We start from the raw sequence: 25,559 nt of genomic DNA, 5'->3' as shown, positions 1-25,559 counted from the left end.
ATAATTACTCAGGAAAAGCATTTAGTGAAGAACTTCACATTTCCTCCTATTGAAAAATCACTTCTGTTTCCATGCAAGGAGGCCTTTTCAATGACAATCCTCCACAATTAGACAGGAGAGAAAAAAAAATTACTTTTTAACATTTTGTGAATTAGAGAAGTGTGTTCAGTTTCCTAACCCTCTAAGTACATTTTGCATGGGTATACTTTCAAAGCATTTTCTTCTATACATGCAGACATTTTATACTTGTGCAGACATGCAGGCGCCAGGCGATGTGCAGAATGCTGAAAGGTTAAATGGCAGGTGTGCAAAACACTTCTGTAATTTGGAGAATATGTGATAGACAATGATACATTGTTCTTATTACAAGAAAGAAAGGGGAACAGAAAAACACTCTCACGATCCAGCTGTTTGTAGTTTTAGTGTGAGGATGAGTCATCAGCATTAATTTTCTAGTATAAAACTACTGAGCATTCTTATTCTTTGTGATCCAGGAAATTGATGACTTTTAGTCCTGCGTGCTGATGTGCTTTTCACTTTTCACTCTGTTTCACACATCAATAAAGTCATCTAAACACAGCAACTTCGAGTCAAGTTGTGTTGCCAGAAGTTAATGGACAAGCACTGATGTCACCAACAATAGTTAAATGAGAATGGTTTTGCTTACCTGACTCCTAAAAAAAAAATACATAAAAATAGGCACACAGCACTTTCACAGTCATTACCTTTAGCAAGATCCAGAGAATCAGCCAGCATGAATCAGGCACCATGAGATGCGCCAAGCTGATGGCACAGGATGGGTTTGTAGTGGTTGCTGAGAATTGCCTCTTGCTGTCATAGTGGTGACAGGCACACGAGACAGGCTCCTGTAATGACTCTACAATGCTTTCCTTTCTCAAAGCTTTCCCTTGCAATGCAGTGAAATTCCTTCACACAGAGAGTGCCCTGTGAGAGTCTCACTGAGTGAAAATTTTCAGATGTTTTGAAGATGGGGGATAAGAGCACATATGAAGTAGCTCACCCATCATCCTCTGGCAAGGGGGTTCACAATGCCACTGTGCACTTGTCAAAGGAGCAGTGTTTTCACTATGCTATTCACCTCCTTTCTCAAACATTTCTGAGTGTGTTGAACAGAACAGATACCAACCAGATGCTTTTTGCACTCTGCTGCAGACCCTTCTGTACGGCAAAAGCTGCTAATTTCTTCCTACCCTCTCTTGTATGTATCTCATTCAAGAGTCATGAATCAATGCATAGACTTTCCCTTTTAACCCAGGAGAGTTGTTGGAGTACCACACCTTACACACCTTGTCTACACACATGAAGAACCCTGCAGAAGTGTGAGACAAAACTGTCCCTTACAGAGCTGTAACTTTTTATTAATGTTTTGCCTTCATTCCATTACATGGCATAGAAAAATACGTAAATTAAACATATCTTTATATAGATATATTCAGGAACCATGTACTGTTTGCAATCTTTAACATGGCACATTGGGTTCACTAATTTGATTCCTCTGCTAGAGTAGTTCCTTACATACCCCTTGGAATTCATGTTATAAAACCCCTTAATTACTATTACAAGTATTTCTCCCCTCTTTCCCATTCTGCTAATTCAGTAGATGCATACTTTCAACCATTTTACCTTACTCCAAGGTTACTGAAAAGTTACAGGGAAACATTTTTTTTTACTGTAGTCTCTCAACAGCCAGGGAAATGAATGCTAAAGCCAGAGTCTGCAATTTATTATGAAGCCAACATGCCAAATCACACCTTTTAAAATTTCTTTTCTATAAACAAATGACTATGTTGCCGTAGTATCAAAATTTTGATTGCAAATAGCAATCCACCTTCCTTTAGCCAGACTCCAGGCTGAATGGATGGTGCTGGACTCTTGCAGGTGGTGGAATTAGGCACAAAAATAGTCTGCTATAAAAAAAATACCACAGATGACCTAATGCATATTCCAAACAAGAGATCACACAGGGCACCAAACTGAAACCATGAACTTATTATTCTCTGCTTACAGTAGGGTACTGAAACAACATTGAAAGCAGGAACTGGAAGTGAGAGAACCCCAATTCTGTGCCTACCTGTACTCAGGTTCAGACAGAGTACTGTGGTACTCTTGGGTTAAGCCAGAAGTGTGCTAAAGGGGTGGAGAAATATGCTGTGCAAAGTAGACTACAGCATTTTGGATGATTTCCTTGAAATAAGTGATCCCTGGCAGAAGAAATGGCTTTGCATACCTAAGCAAGAATTCAGGACATTACCTTGCTAGACATAGGGGTGATGATGGGGATCAACTCTGTTTGTGTCTTAAAACTGGCAGCTGGAAATGCACATTAAGAGGTACTGATCCAGTTTGCAGAGGTTTACTTAAACTATTGGACTGAGCTTGGAAGGGTGAAGATAGAAGAATACCATACCTGGACTAGGTAAGAGAATGCACAAAGTCATCAGTGTTTTCAGTGCTGGGACAGTTTGGGGTTTGGGCAGAAGTATCATTGCAGACAACTGAGGACATTTCATGGAAGCAGAGCCTGATGTGCCTGTAGCTAGATGAGGGCTGAATGGCAGCTTGCAGGATTACTGTACGGGTCTTTGAAGCCTTGCTGTGGTTTAATCTCAGCCAGCAACTAAGCACCACGCTGCTACTTGCTCACTTCCCCCCATGGAACGGAGAGAAATGGAAGAGTAAAAGTGAGAAAACTCATGGTTTGAGGTAAAAGCAATTTAATAGGAAAAGCAAAAGCTGCTCATGCAAGCAAAGCTAAACAAGGAATTAATGCACCACTTCCCTTTGGCATGTAGGTGTTCAGTGATCCCCCGGAAAGTCAGGCTCCATCATGCATAACAGGTACTTGGGAAGACAAACACCATCCCTCTGAATATCTCCCCTTCTTTCTTCTTCTTCCCCCAGCTCTATATGCTGAGCATGATGCCAAAAGGTATGGGACACCCCTTTGGTCAGCTGTCCTCACTGTGCCTTGTCCAAACTCCTTGTTCACCCCCAGCCTGCTCACTGGGGTGGTGGGATGGAGTGAGAAGCAGAAGAGGCCTTGGTGCTGTGCAAACCCTGCTCAGCAGTAATGAAAACATCCCTGTTTTCAGCACAAATCAAAACACAGCCTCATGCTAGCCACTGCAAAGAAATCTAATTCAATGCCAGCCAAAACCAGCACATGCCTTCATTATGCAAATTGCATTTAAAAAGCTTCAAACCTTGTTCTACTTATCTTGCAAGATATCTTTGGCTTTGGTTTCTTTATAAAATGGGTAGAACCATATGTATCATCACTGGTAATGTGATTTGAAATGACTGGAAAAGGTGAATATGTTTATTCCACATGCCTGATGCTGGATGCAAAAGGAGTGGCAAGAGAGACATGCCATAAACAGACAGAGCAGAAGCAGGAAATACTGAATGCCACTGGACAGAAGTTATAAACACTCTTTTAAAAGAGGAACTGGTTTAAATAAGGCCAAATTCTATCTCTCAGCTATGAAGCAAAAATTAGATTCAAATAAACTTTCAAAGTAACAGATTTTTATTCAAAACTGTGTGGAGATGTCTATGCTAGGGATCAGGAGTTGTGCCAGCATTTCTTATCACCGTAAGTAAGCAACGTGCAAGAACACAAATTTGTTAGATTAAACCTCCAAGCCCCACACATTTGGTAATCCACAGAATCACATTAATGGATGTATTTATTACAGACCAGATGACACAGAGAGTGCCCAGGGCTTAGGGAGCTTTCTTCCAATGAAGCATAAAGAAACGCAACTGCAAAATTGCTTGGACTGTACCTGGGATTTAAGCTTGTGTTATCAAGAAACCAACAGTTTTTTGTGGTATGCAGAAAGATGCATTTTAAAAGAAAAGTTCTGTGGAGGAAGTGTAAATTAGTGGCACAGTAATGACAACCGTCCTTGAGTTAAAAAAACCCCACCCACTGAGATACTTGCCAGGCATAATTTAAAGAGCAGTGTATCCTCTAAATGGAAAACACAGAGACCCTAGAAAAATTAAGTTAGCAGTAGACCAGCTCTAAGTAAGCTCTACATTGGCTTGCACTACACTGATCTGCTCACACACAACACCCCAATTATTTGTGTTTTCTCCTTATATGTCAGCAGAATGACCTCTCAGGATCATTTCTGACTGGGAGTGGTAAGTATGCACTTTAGCACAGCATGACTGGAAAACCTCACTCAGCAACTGAATGCAATGAGATGTTTTTTCTCAGAAAGATGGATGTTTAAGCCTGTTGCTTCTGAAACACTTGGGCCTTTAGTTTAAAGTTTCCAGCACCTTTTGACTGCAGAGGCAAAGCCCAATGTATACAAGACACTGTCTAAAAAATGAAGGAGTTGTGCAGGGTGTATTTTCCATTGAGATACGACTGGGGAGGAAGGAAATGGTGTGATGCCAATGCCCACCCTGGAGCTGTGACACAGCAGACTGAGGGCTGGCACAGCACAGGCAGCACAGGCAGCCAGGCACAGGGGCCCAGGAATACCTGTCCGCTTCCCAGCTGTAGGAAAGGGTAACCTTTGCATTTCCACTGCAGCATGAGGGTGGAAAGCAAGAAAATGCTGGGTACTGGAAAAACAACGCAGAGCTCAAGGAGGCATTTCAGCGCCCATTGCCTGCCATCTCCCCAGGCCTATGACCTCCCTTGGCTCCCTCCTGAGCTCGGCGGCTCCTCACGGCTCTGGGGTGCAGGGAGAGCCACAGGGATCTTCCTGGGGACCAGGAGCAGCTTTCCCTGGGGGGCAGCCCTGCGGGGACCCTCCCAGCCCTTCCCAGCCAGGCTTGCACTGTCTCTGTGGAAACACTGAGCCATTTCTTGCCAGCAAATAGCACAGGTGGGCACCGGTGGGCACTGGCTTTATCTTGCCTTCGCAGCATGGGATTAGATCCCCTATATAAAATCATGTATGTATACACAGTCTTGCATGTGGGTCAGGGCAATCCCAAGCACAAACCCAGGCTGGGCAGAGAATGGGTTGAGAGCAGTCCTGAGGCGAAGGAGCTGGGGCTGTTGGTTGACAAGAAGCTCAACGTGACCCAGCAGTGAGCGCTCACAGCTCAGAATGCCAGCCTTGGGCCGCATCCACGGCAGCGGGGCTGGGATCACATGATCTTGAAGGTCCCTCACAACCCAAACCATCCTATGGCTCTATGACATGTGTGGGTACACTTAATGTGTATATTTTTGTGCTCTAAACACGCGTGTGCGGTTACACCAGCACAGACGGGCAGTCACACCACTGACCGCGCAGGCGCGGATTGTCCCTCGCAGGCCGCCGTCGCGCTCACGTGAGCGGCGTCACATGAGGGCGGCAGCGCCGGGGCTGTCGGTGCGCGCTGCTGCCCGGGCTGCCCAGCGCTGCCCGCGGCCTCCTCTCGCTCTCGTTTCTTCCTTCCCTCCTTCTTTCCCTCCCTCTCTCCACGGCCCTGCGGTGAGTGGGAGCTGCCCCGCGCCCGGCGCGGTGGTGTCGGGGTCGGGGCGGGCCGCCGCACGGGGCTCTGGCGGGGCTCTGGCGGGCCCGGGGGGCGCGAAGGGCTGCGCTGCTTCCGCGGGGCTCTGGGCTCTGCAGGGCCGCTCGAGAGGCGGCCGTGCCCGTGAGCCTGGGCAGGGAGCCGCAGGACCGTGCCTGGTGCTGCATCTCCCTCTCCCAGGCGCCTCTCGACTTCTTCGGCTTAACTGCAGCTCCTGAAACTAACTCTGCCCTCGGGCAGTGTTTGAATGGCTCTGGGTGGGTCAGTAAGAGCCTGGAAACCTTCAGTCGGCATTGAGGAACATAGTGGTGTTGTCTGTGTGCGTGTCGTCTGCTCATAGAAGTGATTTCAGAGGGAGGATGTTTGTCCTCATCTGTTTGCCCAGGATAGTCCCTGCTTTTTTTTTTCCTTTCGTTTGGATCGTGTTATCCTTCATGCATACAAGCGAGGTGTGCTTGCTAGCGATGGGCCTGAATGTGCCAGTTTGCACTTGCTTTCTCTGTCAGAGGGGCCAGAACAGTCCAGAAACAGGCTGCGTGGAGAGGCTGGGTACAGTTTGGGTTGTAAGGAATTCCAGCTCTGGCTGGGTCTGAAGTCTCTTCAAACACACTGCTTGTTTTGGCATCAAAGTTAGGTGGAGATATAAACCATTAAGGAACGGGGAAGAAGTGGTGAAGGTCAGTGTCTGTGGTAATGTGACATATCCTGATAAAGGACTTTTGTTCACATTTGTTTTCCAGTTTTCTTTCTGTACACTAGTGATCTTAATTTTCTTCTTAGTCTGTGTAGCATGGTTTTAATTTACATACTTAATGTTTTTTTTCCTGAGTTGTAGTTTGCATGTTTCTAATGTCTAAATATTAGACAAATACCTGAAGCAAATCGGTCCTAATGCGTGGGGGTAGGGAGGATATGCTCTGAATTTTAACCCTGGAAAGAAGATTTGGAAAGAAGACAGCTTCTCTTATCTGAAGGGTGGATATTGCAGAAGAGCCACCTTAATTCAAATAATTTCATTGTTTCAGGCCTTACAAGATGGGGAGTTATTTAAAATGGTCTATGCATTTTATTTTAGTAAACTTGTGATTTGCCACAGTTGAGTGTGTAGGTTTGGCTTATTTTTGTTTATTTCCAGTAAGGCACACTTTAAATACTTTATAAGACTTTGGTTTTTCAGAAACTACCTAGTATAGTGTTAAGGAATGGGACACCTGGAAACAGATTTTTCTTTTTACTTCTTTAAAATATTAGACAAATGCTCTGCTCTTTAATAAGAGGCCTCAAATCTGACTTTCATTTCTAGGTACATTTTACTTATCAGTCAAGATGGATATTCGAGGTGCTGTAGATGCTGCTGTCCCAACAAACATCATTGCTGCCAAAGCTGCTGAAGTTCGGGCAAACAAAGTAAACTGGCAGTCGTATCTCCAGTAAGTAAAAACTTTCCACATGTTTTTTCCCCTCTTAAGTTCTAGACTTCTTGAGATTTTAGTCTACAGTGGAACATTAGGTTGCAATGAAGAATGTTCTGTCTACATGGAAATAGTTGGAAAATATCTGCTTTAAATGGAAGTGGTTGTGGAAAATTTTGTTATGACTTATTACCAGAAGGGGAACTTTGCTTTTGTCAACTGAGTGCTGTAATAGCAAATGGTATAAGTTTGCACAAGGGTGTGGTAAAACTGTCTGGGTTTTTTTTCCTAATAATTCAAACACCAGTCACAGTTTTAGCCTCATTGGGGGACTGCTGAATTAAGAAAAGTTTACAGTAACAATCATCTTATGTGTAGGTGTGGTATGTCTATTGCTGACGTGCTTTTTGTGGGAATACAAATTGTACTAGCAAAACTGTAATGGTAGTCCAGGAAAATAAGCTGTGTGTTAAGTAAAGGATAATAATGATAAATAAATAATACTGGAGGACAGCTGAAGCAAGGAAATTGGGGAGTAAGCTGAAACAAATACTTCAGTCTGGGGAGAGCTGTGCTGCTGTTTCAGGCAAGCTCAGAGTTTCCTTTGGCATGTGATTGTATATTTGCATGATAAATCTGGATAAAGAAACTGATCTTCTGAGGAAACTTTTTTTGCTAGGCTACTTCTAAGATGCATCAGTTCCTGGTTCAGTGTGTAGTGTGGTACTCAGTGGCTTTGCAGGCAGAAGAGAAAGGTTTGTGTGGTAACTTGGCTGTGACAGCCCCCAAGCACTTTTCAAGCAGTCTGAGTGGCTTTTGCTGTTACTGTGTGCCCTGTTATGTGTCTGATGGGAAGTGTGTCCCAAGGATACCTGAACAGTTGTTCCTGTGCTGTCCTAGTGGCAGTGAACAGCTAGCTTGCAGTTACTTGGGATGAAAGTGGGAGTACAGTTGTTTGCTGTTTAGCTGTTGTTTGGAAGTGAATGTGAGATTCTTTCACTGCTTCTCTGGTGCTCCTGTGGGGCTAGTGAGAAAAATCTATTGCTTTTGTTGGTATAGGGGATGATTCTTTTTGACAAGGAGTTGTATTTACGTAGTGTTATAATTTTCATTCATTCTTGGAATTCTCTTTCTCTGGTGAAGTATAAGAAACAGGGAGTTTTGTTTGTAAATCTGGCAGCAAATTTTTATATAATTTCTTTTGACCAAAAGGCAGGGTTCTTCTTTAGATTTTACCAGTAGGATTTGACTTTCTTTTGTTCTGGAATCTATGAAAGAAGAATATACTAGTTATTTCCTCTCTTTGAGTTAGCCAGGTTTTGCAGGCTATTGTAGTGCTTCTGGCTATTGTTTGTGATCCTAGGAAAGAAGGAGCAAGACTTTCTGACACTTGGTGTCCTTTGTATGTCAATAACAGTGTGTTCGCTTTATTATTGCTCTGAAATGAATATATTTTTTTGTCTTGTATTTACTTATAACAGCCTGGCTGTCTGGCTAAGTTGGCTTCAAGGATTGACTTAAATGGTGCCAGAGGGATTGTGGAGCATCTTGAAGATAACTAGTTCTTTGGCTGAGCAGTTTCCTTATAATTAGTTATTGAAAAACATCAGCAGATTTTTGTTGCTTCTAAAGGAAATAAAATCATTCCTCCTTTAGGACATGTCCTTTTTACAATGGACAGGTTTGGATGTGATGGTGTCTGAGGCTTTTAAGGGATTTCTTGGAAAGTCAGTCAGTGCACCTATATTGACTCATTTCTGGAATGAAGCACATTATTAAATGAATGGTAACTACTTTCTTCGATGCGCCTGTTAGAGGCAGGTCAGAGTGGTTTGGTTTGTAGATCAGGAGGAAAATGGGGTGCTTGGAAGGAGAGTTCTCTTTCTTTTGAGCTCCTTGTTCTGTCAGTCCATGCACTTACTGTGGTCTACTTGCAAATAAATACATGAAAGTCATCAGTTGTTTTTAAATTAGATTAAATAGTTTTGTTTTCCCTAAGTTAACATATCAACTCAGGTGTGACATAATTTATGCTGCTTAAACTAGCAATAGTATTTATGTAGTTGAAGAAACTGTAGATAGTACTTAGTTGAAGTCAAAGAACTTCACAAGGTATTCTGATGAAATTTTTTTCCCCTCTGGCTGTGGCAGTTGTATGTGTATGAAGGTGCTTTAAAGATTGCATCATTTGCAACAGCATAGATAGAAGTTTAGGTCACACAGAAGGGCATTCAGAAGCTCTTTCCTGCTCTCTGTTCTTCAGTGCACAAGTAAAATGTACTAGTAGTTGGTCAGATTTCGGTAGCTTGAGTGTTCTTGAAGAGTCAGTTCAAGCTAAAGATTAACTGCCATAGTGTTTATACCATCTCTGAAAGTTGTAACTGTAAACTAAATATCAAACTACACTAACATACAACTGCTGACTTTTGAAGGTTTTTTTTTATCCTGTTCGCGTAAAAGTGAAATACTTAGATTTGATGATTGTATATATTACCAGTTTACCAGTGTGTTCATTGCTCCTTACAAAATTAGACTGTGTAAAAAGATAACTTGCTTTCTCGTGCTAAAATTTGTGTTAAACTCCAGCTGGAGTTGGTCTGAGGGAGAAGAAAATAACAAAGGCTGCAACCCTGGAAGGTGACATGTAGGTCTGCCTGTGTTCTGGAAACTAGATGTAGTTGAGGCCATTAGCTCTGTATGGACTTTGATGCTTTTGGATCTTGAGACTTACAGCAGTTTAGATGTGTCAATGCCCTCTGTGAGTGGAAAATGCAGTTGCTGCTGTGCACTCTGTGGTTGCTTTCAGCATTTGCCTCAGGGTGTCAGAATGCCTGGGGAGGGTGTGTTGGTTTGCTTGAAGCAGGTTAGGGTTTGCTTTCTTAGGGCAGTAAATGAGTTCTGTAGAAAAATGAAATTATTTCAGAGTTTAATTTGCATCTTACTGCCCTGTAGGTTTTCTAGGTACACAGCATTTGACAATAATTTATATTTAATCAAGGGAGATACTTGATGGCTAATTTGTATGTAGGTTACCATGCGCTTTCAAATACTTCACGTGCATGTTTGTCAATTCTGATGCTAAAATATCTGTTCTATTTTCCTGGAGGTGAAGGAGAGGAACCTTCTAAAGCAGGTTAAATATCTCAAGATTTTAAAAGCGAGTTTTGTCTGACAGGAAATGTGGAAGTTTCCTCATTCATAGTGTATGAGGTTTTGTTGGCTTGTTTTTGTTTTCTTCTGGTTGAGTCTTGTAGAGTACATTCAATCTGTTTTACTGTTTTAATTTTGTACTGTTAAAACTGTGGTGTGATTGAATAAATTTAGTGTTTCTAGGTACAAGCAAAGTACTGTAGGTACCCGAATAAAAATGCAGCACGTATGAACATCATGTGTGCTGCAGATGTAGTAAAATTTTTTTAATATTAAAAACCCAAAACAAAATAAAAACCAAACAAAAATACCCGTACCACCAGAGTGTCTTTTGTTAAATCATTCAAACAAAAAAAGGGAACAAGAGTTGCTGGAGGAAATGCATAATTAAAAGAAGGAATCACAAGCTTCTGAATCATATTGAGAGATCAGGAGGTTTTAAAAATGGTGGTCTAGTAAATTCATGCTTTGTAAATCTTACAGTTTCAGTTTTTTCTCCTGTAGTGCTTTCAGAGGCAGGTCTTGGTATCTCAGGCATAGAGCTGTGTGGTTACAGGGCTCCTGACCTAAACTTGATATGCTCACACAGGAGAAAAAAAAAAGGAAAATTCATGTTTTGAGATAAACAGATTTTAATAGGATAGAAAAGGAATAATAATAATAATAATAATAATAATAAAAAATTCATACTATATCTAGAACAGAGTACTGTACCAGTTACTTGGAAGAATGTTAACTGTCCCAGTTGAAACTAAGACACAGCTGAAGCTCGAAGTGACTTCTGTAGATGTAGACAGATCCTGGAAAATAACAAATTAAATGGCTGCTAGGAAGAGAAATGGAGGGAGGCTTTGGTTACTTGTGTGCTGAAAGGTGCTTGGAAATTTCTGATGCTTTGAAGAAGGGATGAGGAAAATGTGTAATAGCATCATGGGATCCAGTATCAGCTGTCTGAGGCTGTTCTGCACTTTCTCATGGTTGGTTTTTTTTTCCTCCCACCCTGCCACTTGTTTTTAAGGTTTACTGTACAATCAGTTATTTCAATTTTAAAATGAGCTGAATGGAAATAGATACATTTGAAATTACTAAAACTATTAATGAGATGTATGACTTCCTTGATAAAATATTAATAGCTTGTTTAAAAGGCTGTCATATCTCTTGTAATGTTTTGTATGGGTTGGAAGGTATCTTTTTGAATGGTGCTAACAAAGCAATAAAGAATAAACCTTAATGTCTTTTTTTTCTCACAGCAATATCAATCCCCACATCTTCTTTTCTTTTTTTCCTGTGGCCTAATGTAGGATAAAAGCAAAAGCTTGAAAGCTTTTTTCCTTTGCAATTGGCAGACCTCTTCTAATAGCTTGACTGTAAAGAAGCATCTCTCTTCATGGGCTGAGGCTTTCTCCAACATTAAAGCTGAAAATGAAGGGTTCATCTTATGTCATCCTTGAAGTGTTTTGTAAATGGCAATATTCTTATAAACAAGCAGCTTATCTGGTTACGTTTGTATCAGTATGACCCATGAGTCCCTGGCTTGGTCAGTGTTATTTGAAACAAAAGAGGCTTCTAGCTATGAGTCTTTAAATCCAGTGTTTGTGGCAGATGAATTGTCCTCATCTTTCCATAACTATTCAAATTCATCCTTAATAGGCAAGAAAGAACATAGGTCAGTCTAAAAGGCATGTGGTAGCAGCATGGTCGTCACTGGCTAATCACATATAATCAATCTATAATTAGTTAAGTTTTAATAGAAGTTAGGCAAGGACTATCCTACCACTGGCTTTATGAATCTTCCATCCAGTAAATCTTGATTGCCTTTCCTCAGTGCATATGAGTATATCTCTAACAAAGCAACTGGAGTACAGGAATAGCACACATGGTACTGGATTACTTATGTTCTTTACTTGAATAGTAAATAGGTAAAAGATGGCTCTGTGATGAGGCCATACTCAAGACATAATCATTTTAGTAAGGGGAAAGATAAGAACATATTGTAGGTCTGATTTCTGTATTTCAAGAATCCAGGTGAGCCAGATGAAAAAAATAAGTGAACACTTCCTGTAAACTTTACAATGATTTTAATGTAACTTCTAGTTATGGAACATCTGAAAACTGACCCTGAATATGGAAAAGATGGGTGAAAAGTTCCTGCTTCATAGCTTTGCAAAAGTGGAAGAGGTGTTCCATTCAGCGGAAATGTTAAGAGGAGGTTAGTCTTGGAAATAACTCAAGCAGGAATGTCTAATGCTTTCATCCCCTGTGACTTCTGTACTGATGATGATGTGCATGATTTTCTTCTTTCCTGAAGCCATCCTGGTATAACCTGGTAAAGCTAGTCACCTATTAAAATCTTAGATATTTTTAGGACTCCTTGATTAAAAATTACTTTTCTTACCTGAAGACTACCTGACTGTACTATTTTGACAAGTTTATTTCTTGTGATGTGAAGTTTTATATTATAACAAAATGTAATGTTCTGCAAGTCTATCTGACTCTTCAGCTGAGTCAACAGTTTTCTGAAATAGTACTGATGATGGCAGAAACCACTTGAACATTAAGTTGAAGAGAAGATTCAGTGGACATGTGTTAGCTTATAGGTGTCCAAAGCAGTTCACTATATCAATCCCCCTTGCCATGTGTTTGGATTCACTTGCATACATATCAGCTTTGAAACTACAGGAGAAACTGAAATGCTGTAATTAGTGAAAGCTAAAAATAAATTGAGAACCATGATCTCTAGTCTCCTTACAATTTTCTTCAGTGCTTATGGTAAAGTTAAAATAACAATTCTGTTTTTCATCACTTCTTGGTTGGATTAGACTGTTATTCATGTTATGTATTAATTTTGGCGTAATGTGCCACCTGTGTGTATTTCAGTTCTTACCATTGACATTGTATTCAGCCCCTGGAAGTTAAAAAATTATTTAGAGAATAATAAATTCTTCAGAGGCAATGCATAGGGAAGGCTCCAGAGAGATTATTCCACCATTAGTTTTAAATTCTTTTACATGAGATCCTTTGCAGAAAGGAGCTTCTTACATTTACTGTGGGATACAGCATTGGTAAGGTAATATGGTTGATACTGTATCCCCTCTACTCTGCTCTCAGAAGACCCCCCATGGAATGCTGCATTCAGCTCTGGGGTCCTCAGCACAAGAAAGGCATGGACCAGTTGGTGCAGGTCCAGAGGGCCAAAGAGATGATCAGAAGGCTGGAGCACCTCTCTTGCAAAAACAAGCTGAGCTGATGGCTGGGGTTATTCAGCCTGGAGAAGAGAAGGCTTTGGGGGCACCTTCCAATACCTTAACAGGGCTTATGAAAAGGAGGAAGAGGGACTTTTTGTATGGGCAGATAGTGACAGGCCATAGTGCAGTGGTTTTAAACTGAAACAGGGAAGGTTTAGATTAGATATTAGGAAGAAATTCTTTGTGGGGTTGAAGAGGCACTGGAACAGGTTGCCCAGAGTGGGTGCCTCATGCCTGGAAATGTTCAAGGCCAGGTTGGATTGCAGCCTGGCAATCTGATTTTGTGAGTGACGTCCCAGCCTGAGGCAGAGGGGTTGGAATCTGATGATTTTCAAAGTCACTTCCAACCCAAACCATTCTATGATTCTATGGTACCTCAAATTGAAGAAAACAAGGTTTGTGTGGTGGGTTGACATTAGCTGGACACCAGGTGCCCATCAGGACACACTTCCTTTGTCAAAAGAACAGGAAAAAACATGACAAAAACTCAGGGGTTGAGGGGTAAGGACAGGGAGATCACTCGCCAATGACCATCCTGGGCAAAAAAAGGCTCTACTTGGTGAAATTAAATTAATTTATTGCTGATTAAATGGAGTAAGTTAATTAGAAATAGGAAAAAATAAAAAAAACACCTCCCACCCCTCCCTTCTTCCCAGGCTCAACTTTGCTCCCAACTTCTCTGCCTCCTTGCTTTGATTTGATGTAGGGGAATGGTATGTGGAGGTTGTGGTGAGTTCATAATACTCACGCTCTGCTGCTCCTTCCTTCTCACACTCCTCCTGCTCCATTGTGAAGTGTCCCACCCATGGGCTATGGTCATTCACAAACTCATCCAGCATGGCTCCTTTCAGCACATTACAGTTTTTCAAGGATGTACTGCTTCAGCATACATCCCCCTTGAAGTCACAGGTCCTGCAAGGCAACCTGCATGGACTGCAGTTTCCTGTAAGGCACATCTACCTGCTCCAGCATGGAGTCCTCCATGGACAGTGGGTGGGTCTGTGCTCTGCTGAGGATCTCTATGGGCGGCAGGCAGACAGCTGCCTCACCATGGTCTTCACCACAGGCTGCAGGGGAATCTCAGCTTGGGCATGTGGATCCCCTCCTCTCCCTCCTTTTGCCCTGACCTCGCAGTCTGCAGAGCTGTTTCTTCCACATATCCTCAGTCCTGTCCCATGGTTACTTTTGCATAGCAGTTTTTACTCCTTAAATACCTTATCACAGAGGTGTTACTATCGTTACTGAGTGGCTCAGATTTGGCCAGCAGTGGGTCTGTCCTGGAGCTGGCTGGAACTGGCTCTGTCTGACATGGCTGCCACTTCTGGTGTCTTCTCACAGAAGCCACCCAGGCAGCCCCCCACTAACCAGCCTTGCCATGTGAACCCAGTACAGTTATTTCCAATTTATTGTTCATGTTACTCATGTTTTCATGTTTTGTTTTTCAGAGGTCAGATGATTTCAGGTGAAGACTGTGAATTTATTCAAAGGTTTGAACAGAAAAGAAGTCCAGAAGAAAAACAGGAGTTGTTGCAAACAGAAGGCAATCAAGTAACTTTCTTTTAATGATATCTCTTTTGGGTAGGAGGATGGAAGGAAATTTTTATACTTATTTTCAAATAAATAAGTAAATAAGTAATACAATTCTTGTTGTTGGCTGTATGCAGTTAAGGTGTTATAGAATAAGTGTAAAGTTTGCTATTATGATTCTTTTATTTTTCCTTAGATATAGGTTGGATGTTATTTTTGTTATCTTTATTTTGTTATCTTTAAAACCTACTAAATAATTGTTATCTGACTTTGGCTCTGTTGTGAGACAAGCTAGCTCAAATCTTTCCTCGTTCCAGTTTACTTTATCATGCACACTTGTACTTCAGTCATTTTTTTTTGACTTCTTTCTTTATAGTTTATTGATGACAGCTACTACTAGTAAGATTGCTGCTTAGTTAGCTAAGCAATTCTAATTTAGTTATAGCACAGAGTCCACTGACTGCTAAGGTGGATTCAGTCCTGACTCAGCTCTGTCCAATGCAGAGGTCTCGTATCTTACCATGCCTAAAATGACATGAGACACCCATGTATAACTGAATCTCTCTTCTCTACTCTTGATGTTCAACACATAAAAGTTTCTAGCCGTTTTTTCTACTTTAATTTCAGGCTGTTTGTTTTGGTTTTGTATTTTCTCTCCAAATTGTATTGTGTTACTGCTATGTAATAGATCATAGTTTGCATACTAACAAAAACATGTGGTGTACTTAATATGTCACTGTATAATTACGATGTAGCAGCTCAGAGTTCCATTTTCTCTCAGTTTTAGTTGAATGTGGGGAAGGAGGAAATGTAAAAAGTAATGTTGTAACTATTTCAGCTTGTCGCTGAAATTGTAACATTCTTCAAAGATGAACAAAGTTTTCTCTGCAAGGTACTTAGTAACTGAATGGGGGAGTTACCTGTCTTCCTTCCTCCCATTCAAGTTGCTAAAACTTTTTTTGTACTGTGTCTGACTTAGTTGCTGTTCTGTCAATATACTTGATCTTCTCACTACCATAAAAAAAGGATGCTGAGGGAAACTTTTCTAATCTTTCAACAAAGCACATTGGTGATTTGCAATAGTGAGTACTTATTTATTTTGAAAGCCATAAGACAATTTGTAAAGGGTAACATCCAGTGTGACAGAAAATTTTCTTTGTGAGATAATGTCAGATGTATTAATCTCTTACTGCAATTGAACAAGACGTTGGGATGCTCAGTGCTTATGTAAGACTTAACTGTGAATTAATAAGGTCCTGTTTTATATTATCAAAAAGAATGAAGACAATTGCTAATATTAATTTTAATGTCTCTTATTTTTCTAGTGTGCTAAAACATTTATAAACTTGATGACTCATATCTCCAAGGAACAGACTGTTCAGTACATTCTGACTATGGTTGATGATATGCTGCAAGTAGGTCAATAATCTGTATCATTTTTAAGTCTTTAAATGCATGCTTGAATGTTTCCTTAGTGTAATGCATGTTTCCTCAGGTGTTTGTCATACTGTGTTAAAAATATTCTATTAAATTTTCAGATCTTGTCTTCAGAGATTAAATGTTAGACCCAAAGTTGTCAGGGTAACTTAGTCTTGTAATATGTTCAAATTCTGGAAATAAAACAAACTTGTATCCTTGTCTGTTGGTTCTCAACTATGTTTAATGCCCAACTTGGATGTTAAGGCTAGTATTGCATAGTGGTTTCATTTTATGTGATCTTAATTTGCAGATTTTTTCCTAAATGCTTTTTACATTTGATATATTGGCTTATGTTGTGTTAGACTTGTCAGTGTTAGATTAATGGTTGGATTTGGTGATCTTAAAAGTCTTTCCCAACCTAAACGATTCTAAGATTCTGTGACTTGTGACCTCAGCCTTTTCCTGTGGTGTAGGGAGGATATGACTTCTCACTTGAAGTTGTTAAAGCTTTTCCATCAAAGGTGTTAATTTGGATACCCTCTGCAAGATGTAGTTTCTGCAGTTTCAGGTTTCCAATGGAAGTTAGGCTGTTTAGGACATGTTCTGAAATTCTACATGGTTTAATTATAAACCAGGAACTTTTAATTCAGTGTAACATACAGTTCTTTGTGGCTATGGACAGCAATGGCTTATATGAGTAGGTTATTAACTTTAGTCTCAGGACTGCTGAGCTGACTGGGACAACTCAAGAGGAGGATTTACACAATCAGATAATCCTGCTTTTACATTTTCTTGGTCTGAAGTAGGCTAAGAGAAGGCATTTCGAGTGGTGTAACAAGATGGGTTGAGTTCTGTGATGTTTTTTCCTGGTATTCACATAAACTGTCTGTGTTTGATAGTTTCTCTTCTCCTGTTTTATGTTCTATTTGGTACAAGGTTACAGTTAAATGTGTCTAGTGCTATTGGTTTAGTGTATTGCCCTAGGAGGTGAACCATGTGAGTTCTAGTTCCAGCTCTGAGTATTCAGTATTTCTACAGGTGAGTTGAAAAGCATGAACCTCTCCACAGTTTGTATAAGGTGGGGACTATGGTGTATTTTCAGGTACCTCTAATACTGCCTGCGTATTAGAGACCTCAGTGAGTGGCCTAATATCTAGGATAATAGGATGATAGCTAGTGGTGGTAGCAGCAATTTATTCGTCTGTAGCTTGGCCACTTTTTGTCTTTTAGTTTTACTGTTTTTCAAGTGTGACATGAACACTGAGAAGCAGAGAAGACAAAAATGAGCCTCAGTGTCATTCCTTGGTTGGGACACTGAGTTGGGAATATCTTGTTTTGGTGTACACAATGGATGACAAACTTCGGCTCAGTGTGTGAGAACTCTGTTAATTATGGCTACTTTTGTGAGGAATGGGTCTTGCTCTCTGTGCATCAGTGGCCAGAGAAGTCATCATTTCACCTGCCCTTTTTCAGAACTCCTTGTGAGTGTTCGTAGGTCTTGTGCTAATGTGCTTTGGCATTAACACGTAGCCTGTGATTCTCCCCAATCAAGCCCAGAGACGCTTCAGAGACCAAATCAGAGAAGTGGGTATTTGCTTTATTCGATGCACCGGGTGTGTGGGAATTGTTTCCACCAAACACACACCTCAGTACCCCCAAAGACACAGTGTTAAAGGTAAAATTCATGAGTGTTCATTACATTCCCCAGGATAGGAGTGGTTATACAAATCATTTCTCAGAAGTCATTAATGTCATTAGCATGTGCACCACACATTCTCTGTATGTCCTGGTGGTCTTTGGAGACCTCCAAAGACCTCTCCAGGGTGAAGGTCCTTCATGGGATGATTCAGCGGTTTCTGTGCTGGTTTCAAATGCATGCTTGTACATCTTAGCTGATAAGTCATCAGGCCATAGCTGTTACCTACATTCACTCCTCTCTGAGCTGTTAGGTGGAATTTGAATTTGAATTAGAGTTCAGCCTTCAGCCCTGGACAGGCACTGTGCTGGTGGAAGGGGGCAAAAGCTCAAAGAAACAAGGATGGTTGAAGTGCAAATAGATTTGGGTTTTCTATTTGACCACTTCTTTCTCATCTGTAGCTACAGTATGTGATAGCTGATATCATCTCCTGTGCTGTGGAATTAATACCCCACAGGTAAAGGCTTTCACTGTCCCACTCTTGAACAGGTGGAATAGTTCTAGGTAGTCACAGAAAGCTGAGTAATCTCATATTTGCTTTTTTTGTTTCTGTCATAAATGGCTAGATGAATGTTTTTTCTTGACTTTAACATGGCTGTATTTTGGGCCTTACCCTGCCACAGCAATGGCATGTATGGAGTTCTTAATTTTAAACATAATGGCTTTAAGTTGTCCAGGCTTTATAGTGATACCAGAGAACAAAGATGTTGGTGCACACTACATATTTGCTTTTGTTTGAATTTGAATGCCTTTTTCACTTTAGAAATCCTGCTTTGGTATCCGAAAGGCTGCACTGACTTTTGCAATGCTGTGTGTGATTGCATTATTCAGGGATGTCTTGCTGGCACAGAAGGCTTATGTGCAGGCATCCCACATGGCATTATCTCAGAGTTTCCTAACCTGTGACATCTCCATTCAGCAAGGGCTGAAACAGGACTTCTGTTTTGTTTTGGTCACATTCAGAGGGTGGAACATACTGCCAGTGATCCCTTGTGGACCCTTGGTTGCACATTTTCAGGGTGTAAGATTCTTGTCAAAAAGCAGCATATTGGCCAATAATCATGTGCCTGTGAGTTTAGGGCAGGGCCTCTGCAGACTGCCTGGGCACAAGAACTCACAGTATCATAGAATCGTAGAATGGTTTAGGTTGCAAGGGGACCTTGAAGATCATCTGGTTCCAGCCCCCCTGCCATGGGCAGGGGCACTTTCAACTAGACCAGGTTGCTCAAAACCCCATCCGACTTGTTCTTGAAGACCTTCAGGATGGGGCATCCCCAGCTTCGCTGTGAACCTGCTCCAGTGCCTCAGTCTTTTCCTAATATCTAAACCTACTCCCCCCCAAAAGTTTGAAGCCATTCACCCTCATCCTGTCAATATATGCTCATGAAAATAATCTTGCCCCATTTTTCTTGTAGTGGATATGAAGTCTCCAGTCTTTGCCTGACTCATCTTAATTCAGTACATTCAAAGATTTTAAGCAAGAAATTGTTCAGGGACATGGCCTGTCATGGTGCCATTGACTCTGAGTAAAATTTGCCTTGAGAAAGTATGTTCGCTGCAGTTTCACGAGATGAACAAATAATATTTGAAGCTGCTTTTGGTAGCTGAAACTTCTAGAAACTATCACAGGTAGCCATATCCAGCTTTTGTCTGATAATGACTGACTGTGGTTCTTCTATTGTCTTTCTATGCTTTTCTTATGAGGTGGTAAAAATATTGTCAGCTGTGTTTTGAGTTCAGCAAAAGCCTGCTTGGGTGTCTAGGATTGTCCCTGCAGCTCTACTTACTGATTTGATGATCTAAGAAAGATTTCTTTTGAGTGCTGGCAGATGTGAAATTGGTATGGTGATTACCTTACAAGAGGTTTGCCATTCTGCTTACTTCTGAAGGTGGAGAGTATTAACATAACAGCATCCTTGAGGAAACATTTCTTACTATCTTCATCTGATAAATTCTTGGGAGCAATTTCTTTGAGTTAGTGACCTTGTCATACTGCGCAGTCTGTTACTTATGAAGTCTGTAAGAACCCACACTGTAGTTGGTGCAGGTAGCAGTAGCAGAGTGAATTTCATTATGGTTCTTCAGAAATGAAAGCTGCTAAATTATTCAACTGTTGATGTGAGAACTTCAGGATTTTCTTTTCGTTAGTGTAGTCAGTAGCTTCCAAGGAAGGTGCAACACTCCATATTTCAGGGATGTGGGAAATTTTTCCCCCCTTTTCTTCTATCTTGATCCTACACCTTAACAGCAAACCAGACAAATCTTCTGACTGACAGCATGTTGAAGTTACTTCAGCATTTCTGCTTCTAGTCTTGTCTGTCTCCTCATTAGTTATGTTGTAAGCTGAACTCATTGATCTGGTAAGTTTTGATCTTTTTTAGCTAGACTGTTCAGCACAAGCAGATGCTAACAGTGATTTATTTGATCGAGCTGCCATTTCTCATCAGAGAAGCCCTCACAGAGTAAAAGGTCTTCACCAAAGGCTCTGTGTTCCTGAGATCTTACTTTTTTTTTCATAGTTTGAACAACAAATTTTGAGAACATTTCTGGGTGTTTTTTTACACATGCCATGTAGAGAATGGATCGCTGTAAGGGTTGTAACTGGCAGATAACTGGTGACATCTGAGCATCCCCAGTCAGTGATAAGGGCAGCAATTTCCTTCCCATGTCGTACAGTACTGTCCTCATTTAACTCCAGCTGGCATCCCACACACATCACACAGCCACTGCCTCACTCATCCAGCAGTGGAATGGGGAAAACAATTGGAGAGGAAAAGTGAGAAAACTTGTAATTTGAAGTACAGACTGTTGTTTTTAAGGAACGGTTGGTTGAAGCTCCAATGCTTAGTTAAGATGCCACTGTTTGGATCATGAATACATTCAGGTCATCTTGTGCTTAATGGATAATATTCCAGCAAGGAGGCTTGCCTAGCTTGTTCTTGGTCCCTAGAGTTAATAATAGGAGGCAGAATTGATGGAGAAAAGTCTTTTTTGCTAGGGGAGTTAGATAACCAAAATGTTTGGATAGTGGAGACTGATGTACTGTCCTTTTATGAGTTTCTCATTTGCCTTCCTTGATCTGAGTTGTGTACTTGGTTGTAGTAATTTGACTTCAGTGGGGAGACATCTCTTCAGGAGGAAAGCTTCCAATCGACCAGGCTGGAAAGCATATGGAAATGGTTGAGGAAAAGCAAGAATTAATTCAAATGTTAGATTTTTTTTGGAGACTGTCTATATTTTAGGCTATTAGGAAACAGCAGAGCTTTTATTTCTTCCTCATGATTGTATGGCCTGTTCTCTGTTCTGATATAAGTGAGAACTCTAATAGCTGCTTTGCATAGTGATTATTAAGGGAAATACTTAAAGGCACTGTGACCAGTGCCCAGGTTCAGGTAGTTGTGGTCTCTTGTGGCTCAGTGTAGAAGCCCTGGAGAACAGACCTCTGGTGGCTGTGTCCTCTTGTAGATATGCAGGTTGCCTGAGATAACTGCTGAATCAGTTGCAGCCTCATATGGGAGGGAAGAGCTCACTTCCCATTGAGAGGAATGGAAAGGCTAATTTACACCCCCAAGGTTTCACTTGTAGCATAAGTTGAACAACGGGTTCTTGTGTGGAAGTAGAAATATGTGGGAAACTTTGTATCAACTTTAATAAAGCGTAACTGATTGGATGAAAAGCAGTTTTCCTCTTAAAAAATGCCAGTATTTAGCTTGTTTCTCATTTGTCTTACTCCACTTGCACATTTAAAAGGATATATGTGTTTTTGCTCAAGCAGGTGTTGGAGTACTGGGATACAACTAGGCCTTCAAGTTTTGTTGCCCCCACCCCAAATCTCTAACCTTAATGTTGGAGTCCTGAAATAAACTGTATCCATAAGTAATTGTCTGAAAAATTTCCATGGGCTCTTGCAAGCCAGGATACGCTCTGATAATCTGTACTGACATAACAAGGAGCAGTTATTTACTGCTTTATGTTGAATGCTTTTACAAGTCTGTCATCTTTTCCTCTCTAAATTTTTACAGGAAAATCATCAGCGTGTTTGCATCTTCTTTGATTATGCAAAACGTGGTAAAAACACTGCATGGTCTTATTTTCTGCCGATGTTGAATCGACAAGATCTCTTCACTGTGCATATGGTAAGCTTTAAATGAACCTGTCTCTGAAGATGGTGGAGAAAAATGCTGGTTCTATTTTTTCAGGAGATTTTGGAATTTGAAGCTAAGCTTCTGCCTGGGCTGCAAAGTTTTCCTCTTTCAGTCTAGACAAGTCATTCTTAATATAAGCTTCACCTAGCCACATTTTAAAAAGCAAAGTTATATTCTTTACTGACATTGGTTTATTTCTGGGAGATTAGAGCAGATTTAAAAAATTCAGAAATGCAGGGATTTTAGAATAAATATGTACAGTAAAACATACCTGAAAAGCTTTTATTACCACTGCCAGTCATTTCTATTCAAATACTAGAATTTAAGTTCACATCTTGTGCAAGGGAAATACCTTTACCTTGACAAACCTTATTTTCTCATGCTCAGATTACCTGCTGACTCACTAAAAGTGTAGAGAGAGAAACAGAGGAGTGCTTAATGTTGTACAAGTGCTGCTCAGCAGCAGCTGAAACATTGATGTGTTACCAGCACTGTTTTGGACACCAGTCTAAACCACAGCATCATACAGACTGCTATGAAAAAAATTAGGTCCATCCAAGCCAAACCCAATACAGCCATGTGCAGTGTGTGTTTTTTGCTATGCTTTGAGCTGCTGTTTGCTGCTCCTGTATATGGAGTAAATTTTCTGGAATCTTAATATTCTTCTGTCATCAGTGGTGAGAACTGGCCATTTCATCTCAGCAGGTTTTTCTTTTGTGGGGCAAAAATACGGTTGTATTACTGTAAATTCCTCCTGAGACTACAGTTTTCAACAGTGAAGCTTATATTATGGCTTGAAGAAAACTGCACAACTATGAATTGTTCTTCACTGCATATGTTTGTTCTGGCATGATATGGTAGAGTCAAATCAGAGGTTCAAACTACAAACCCACACACTTGGCCTGCATTAGGCTGTGGCGGCAGAACTTGTGCATTCCAGGACACTGGGCAAGCCGTGCTGTTTGCCCCTGGGTATTGCCAGTGCAGCTTTTTTTTGGGGTTGTACTGCAACTTCAACAGTGAGCTGGCATGTTCTCAAGAAAAATGTCAAGCTTGATTTATTTAGTTAATTTTTTGACCTAATTGGTTGACTGTGTGGATGTGAACCAGGTTTCTTGGTGTAGCTGAGGGAGGAGGTGGCTGGGTTTTTTTTTTTTTTTGGTGGTAATTCTACTGAAGACCCATCCTGCAAAACTGCAGTTTGAGCAGTCAGACAGTACTGACTGCCCAAGTATGCAGGTAAAGCATAATTTTTAGATCCTTGCAGTGCAAACTATTTAGTCTCCCTGGAATGGTGGCTTTTAAATATATAGTATAGAAATTCTGATGATCAACATTTCTCTATTCAGGTATTGTGTTCTTTAGGTACTGCTAAAGAAAGTATACAAATAATATAAAGTATACAAATAATTTAACAAGTCACAGAGAACTTCATGTGAAGTGAATCCACTTAAAACACTAAGTTAACTGCCTTATTAAGATTTTTACTACTCTTTGTGCATGCTTTTTTAAAGCACTTGAATGTTTTAAAAAACAAATGTTAGGATTGTGTTATTTCTGTTGGGTTTATTTTATTTTTCTCCTTACTATGCACGCTGGAAGACTTTTGATGCCACATCATTACATCTGCTTAGACAGATGAAAATACTCACCCTCTGTGTAGGCTCAAATTCTGCTAAATATAAATGGTCTCTCATTCAGGGGCCAGGTAGCAGTTTTAACTCAGAAGCTCAGTTGATTAGAGAGCTAATATCTTATGTTTTACAGCTGGAGGGATTTTATAGGGTTATTTAATTGCATTCAGAAGGGTATTTGACATGTTTTGGTGTAGAGATGGTTGTTCCAGACACAGCTGTAATCCCTCAAGAAAGGGTGCAGCACTACCACCTCAGTGGTGGTAGTGCTGCACATGTGAATGCAGTGAAGTGGAAAGGTGGCTGGAATAGTCTCCTCACTGCATTGTGGAACTGTGTGCCTGCAAATGAACCCTTGTTTCACAGTAATTTCTTGGTTACAGTGCCTCTTTATATATAAGCTGACTCAAATGTTTTTGCAAACAAGCTGCAGGCTGCAACAGATTTACTTCAAATATAATTTGGAAAGGCTGATGTAGAAACATACTCTTGTTTAAGTATTCTTGGGCCATAGACACCATGAAAATTCTTAACCTGACCACATTTTTACTCCCCAACTTCATTCTTAAATTTTACCTTCCATTTTGCTTTTCTGCTCTTCTTCTGGCTTTGAAACTTTTCTTGAAGATGACTTCCTTCAGTTTAAATACAAAACCCCTTCAATACTATGTTTATCATTTGTGTTGGCATATGCCACAGTTGCTTAAATCAAGCCTGCATGTATGAGGCTATCAAGTGTCTTGCTTTTGATTGATTTCTGACTATAATGGTGTCCTACAGCAGTAGCCCATCGATAGCTTCCATCTCCTTCTGAGTTCTTTATTGGTGCCTTGTGAACTTCAACAGCTACAGGGAACCTATAACATTGTGAAAATAAACCAATTAGTGGAAGTAGAAGCAGCAGAGTGCTGAAAAGAAGCAAAATTATTGGGCAAGAAGAGTCCCCTACATAGAAAATGGGTAGATTTCTGCAAGGGACTATCTTTCATCTAAACTTGGTTTCCAAAGTTTACAGGACTTCTCACTGAAATCTGAAATTGCTGTGTTTTAAAAAAATCTGTTTAATGCATTCTTTTTCAGGCAGCAAGAATTATTGCCAAACTGGCTGCCTGGGGGAGAGAGCTTATGGAAGGCAGTGACTTGAATTACTATTTCAACTGGATTAAAACCCAGCTTAGTTCACAGGTAAAAAGCTACTTTTGTTTAAACTTTACAGTGACTTTGGAAACTTTTTTCAAGAATATGAATGTACAAATGTGCAAACAAGAGGTATATTTTTGGTTTTGTTTTTTTAAAATGAAATTTTACTTTGTCATTTTTAAGCTAAATATTCTTTATTCAATCACTCAGGTTTTAACTTAGTATTTTAATATTTTTACTCTAGTCCTTAAAATGTAAATTAATTTTGAAGGTTTTTGCCTTTTCTGTTGGTTAACACTGTTTTTTCTTTTGAACACCGAGAAAATATGAGATGAAAGGGTTTTTTTTCCTTGCCTCTATTGTTTTGGTTATCAGAACTTTTTGCTGGGAAGAAAAATTGCATGACAGTGGAAATTGAATGTCAAAACCTTTTCCCAGTTTACTGTAGTACAAAGCTTTTAGTTTTAGTCCTGTGCCTTGAAACTGAACAAATTCTGACTGATTTGAACAGTGTTTTTATGGTATTAGCTCAGTATGAGCCATTTACTTCTGGCTTGTCCTTCAAAGATGAATCATTCTCCTTTTTGGACATTTTTCCTTCAAAATTCCTTTTTGGACATTTTTCCTTCAAAATTCCTTTTTGGACATTTTTCCTTCAAAATGCAGTGATTTGTCATTCATTC

The 25,559-nt window shown here is 40.4% G+C and overlaps 1 protein-coding gene across 1 annotated transcript in view; it reads left to right on the top strand.

Annotated features, from left to right (window-relative positions):
- The first annotated feature begins 5,317 nt into the window (after nucleotides 1-5,317).
- ATP6V1H (ATPase H+ transporting V1 subunit H) overlaps nucleotides 5,318-25,559 on the top strand; it is a 48,536-nt gene continuing 28,294 nt past the window's right edge. The window contains exons 1-6 of the mRNA XM_085052837.1: nucleotides 5,318-5,468; nucleotides 6,812-6,938; nucleotides 14,761-14,863; nucleotides 16,168-16,257; nucleotides 21,980-22,093; nucleotides 24,817-24,921. Of these exons, the coding sequence (XP_084908963.1) occupies nucleotides 6,835-6,938; nucleotides 14,761-14,863; nucleotides 16,168-16,257; nucleotides 21,980-22,093; nucleotides 24,817-24,921 (516 nt within the window). The 5' untranslated portion in view covers nucleotides 5,318-5,468; nucleotides 6,812-6,834. The remainder of the gene's footprint in view (nucleotides 5,469-6,811; nucleotides 6,939-14,760; nucleotides 14,864-16,167; nucleotides 16,258-21,979; nucleotides 22,094-24,816; nucleotides 24,922-25,559) is intronic.

The sequence above is a fragment of the Lichenostomus cassidix genome, chromosome 2 (assembly GCF_008360975.1).
Source record: "Lichenostomus cassidix isolate B80296 chromosome 2, HeHo_3.0, whole genome shotgun sequence".
Lineage (NCBI taxonomy): Eukaryota > Metazoa > Chordata > Aves > Passeriformes > Meliphagidae > Lichenostomus > Lichenostomus cassidix.
Note: the sequence above shows the minus strand (reverse complement) of the source record. Positions and strands in the feature narration are given on the sequence as shown.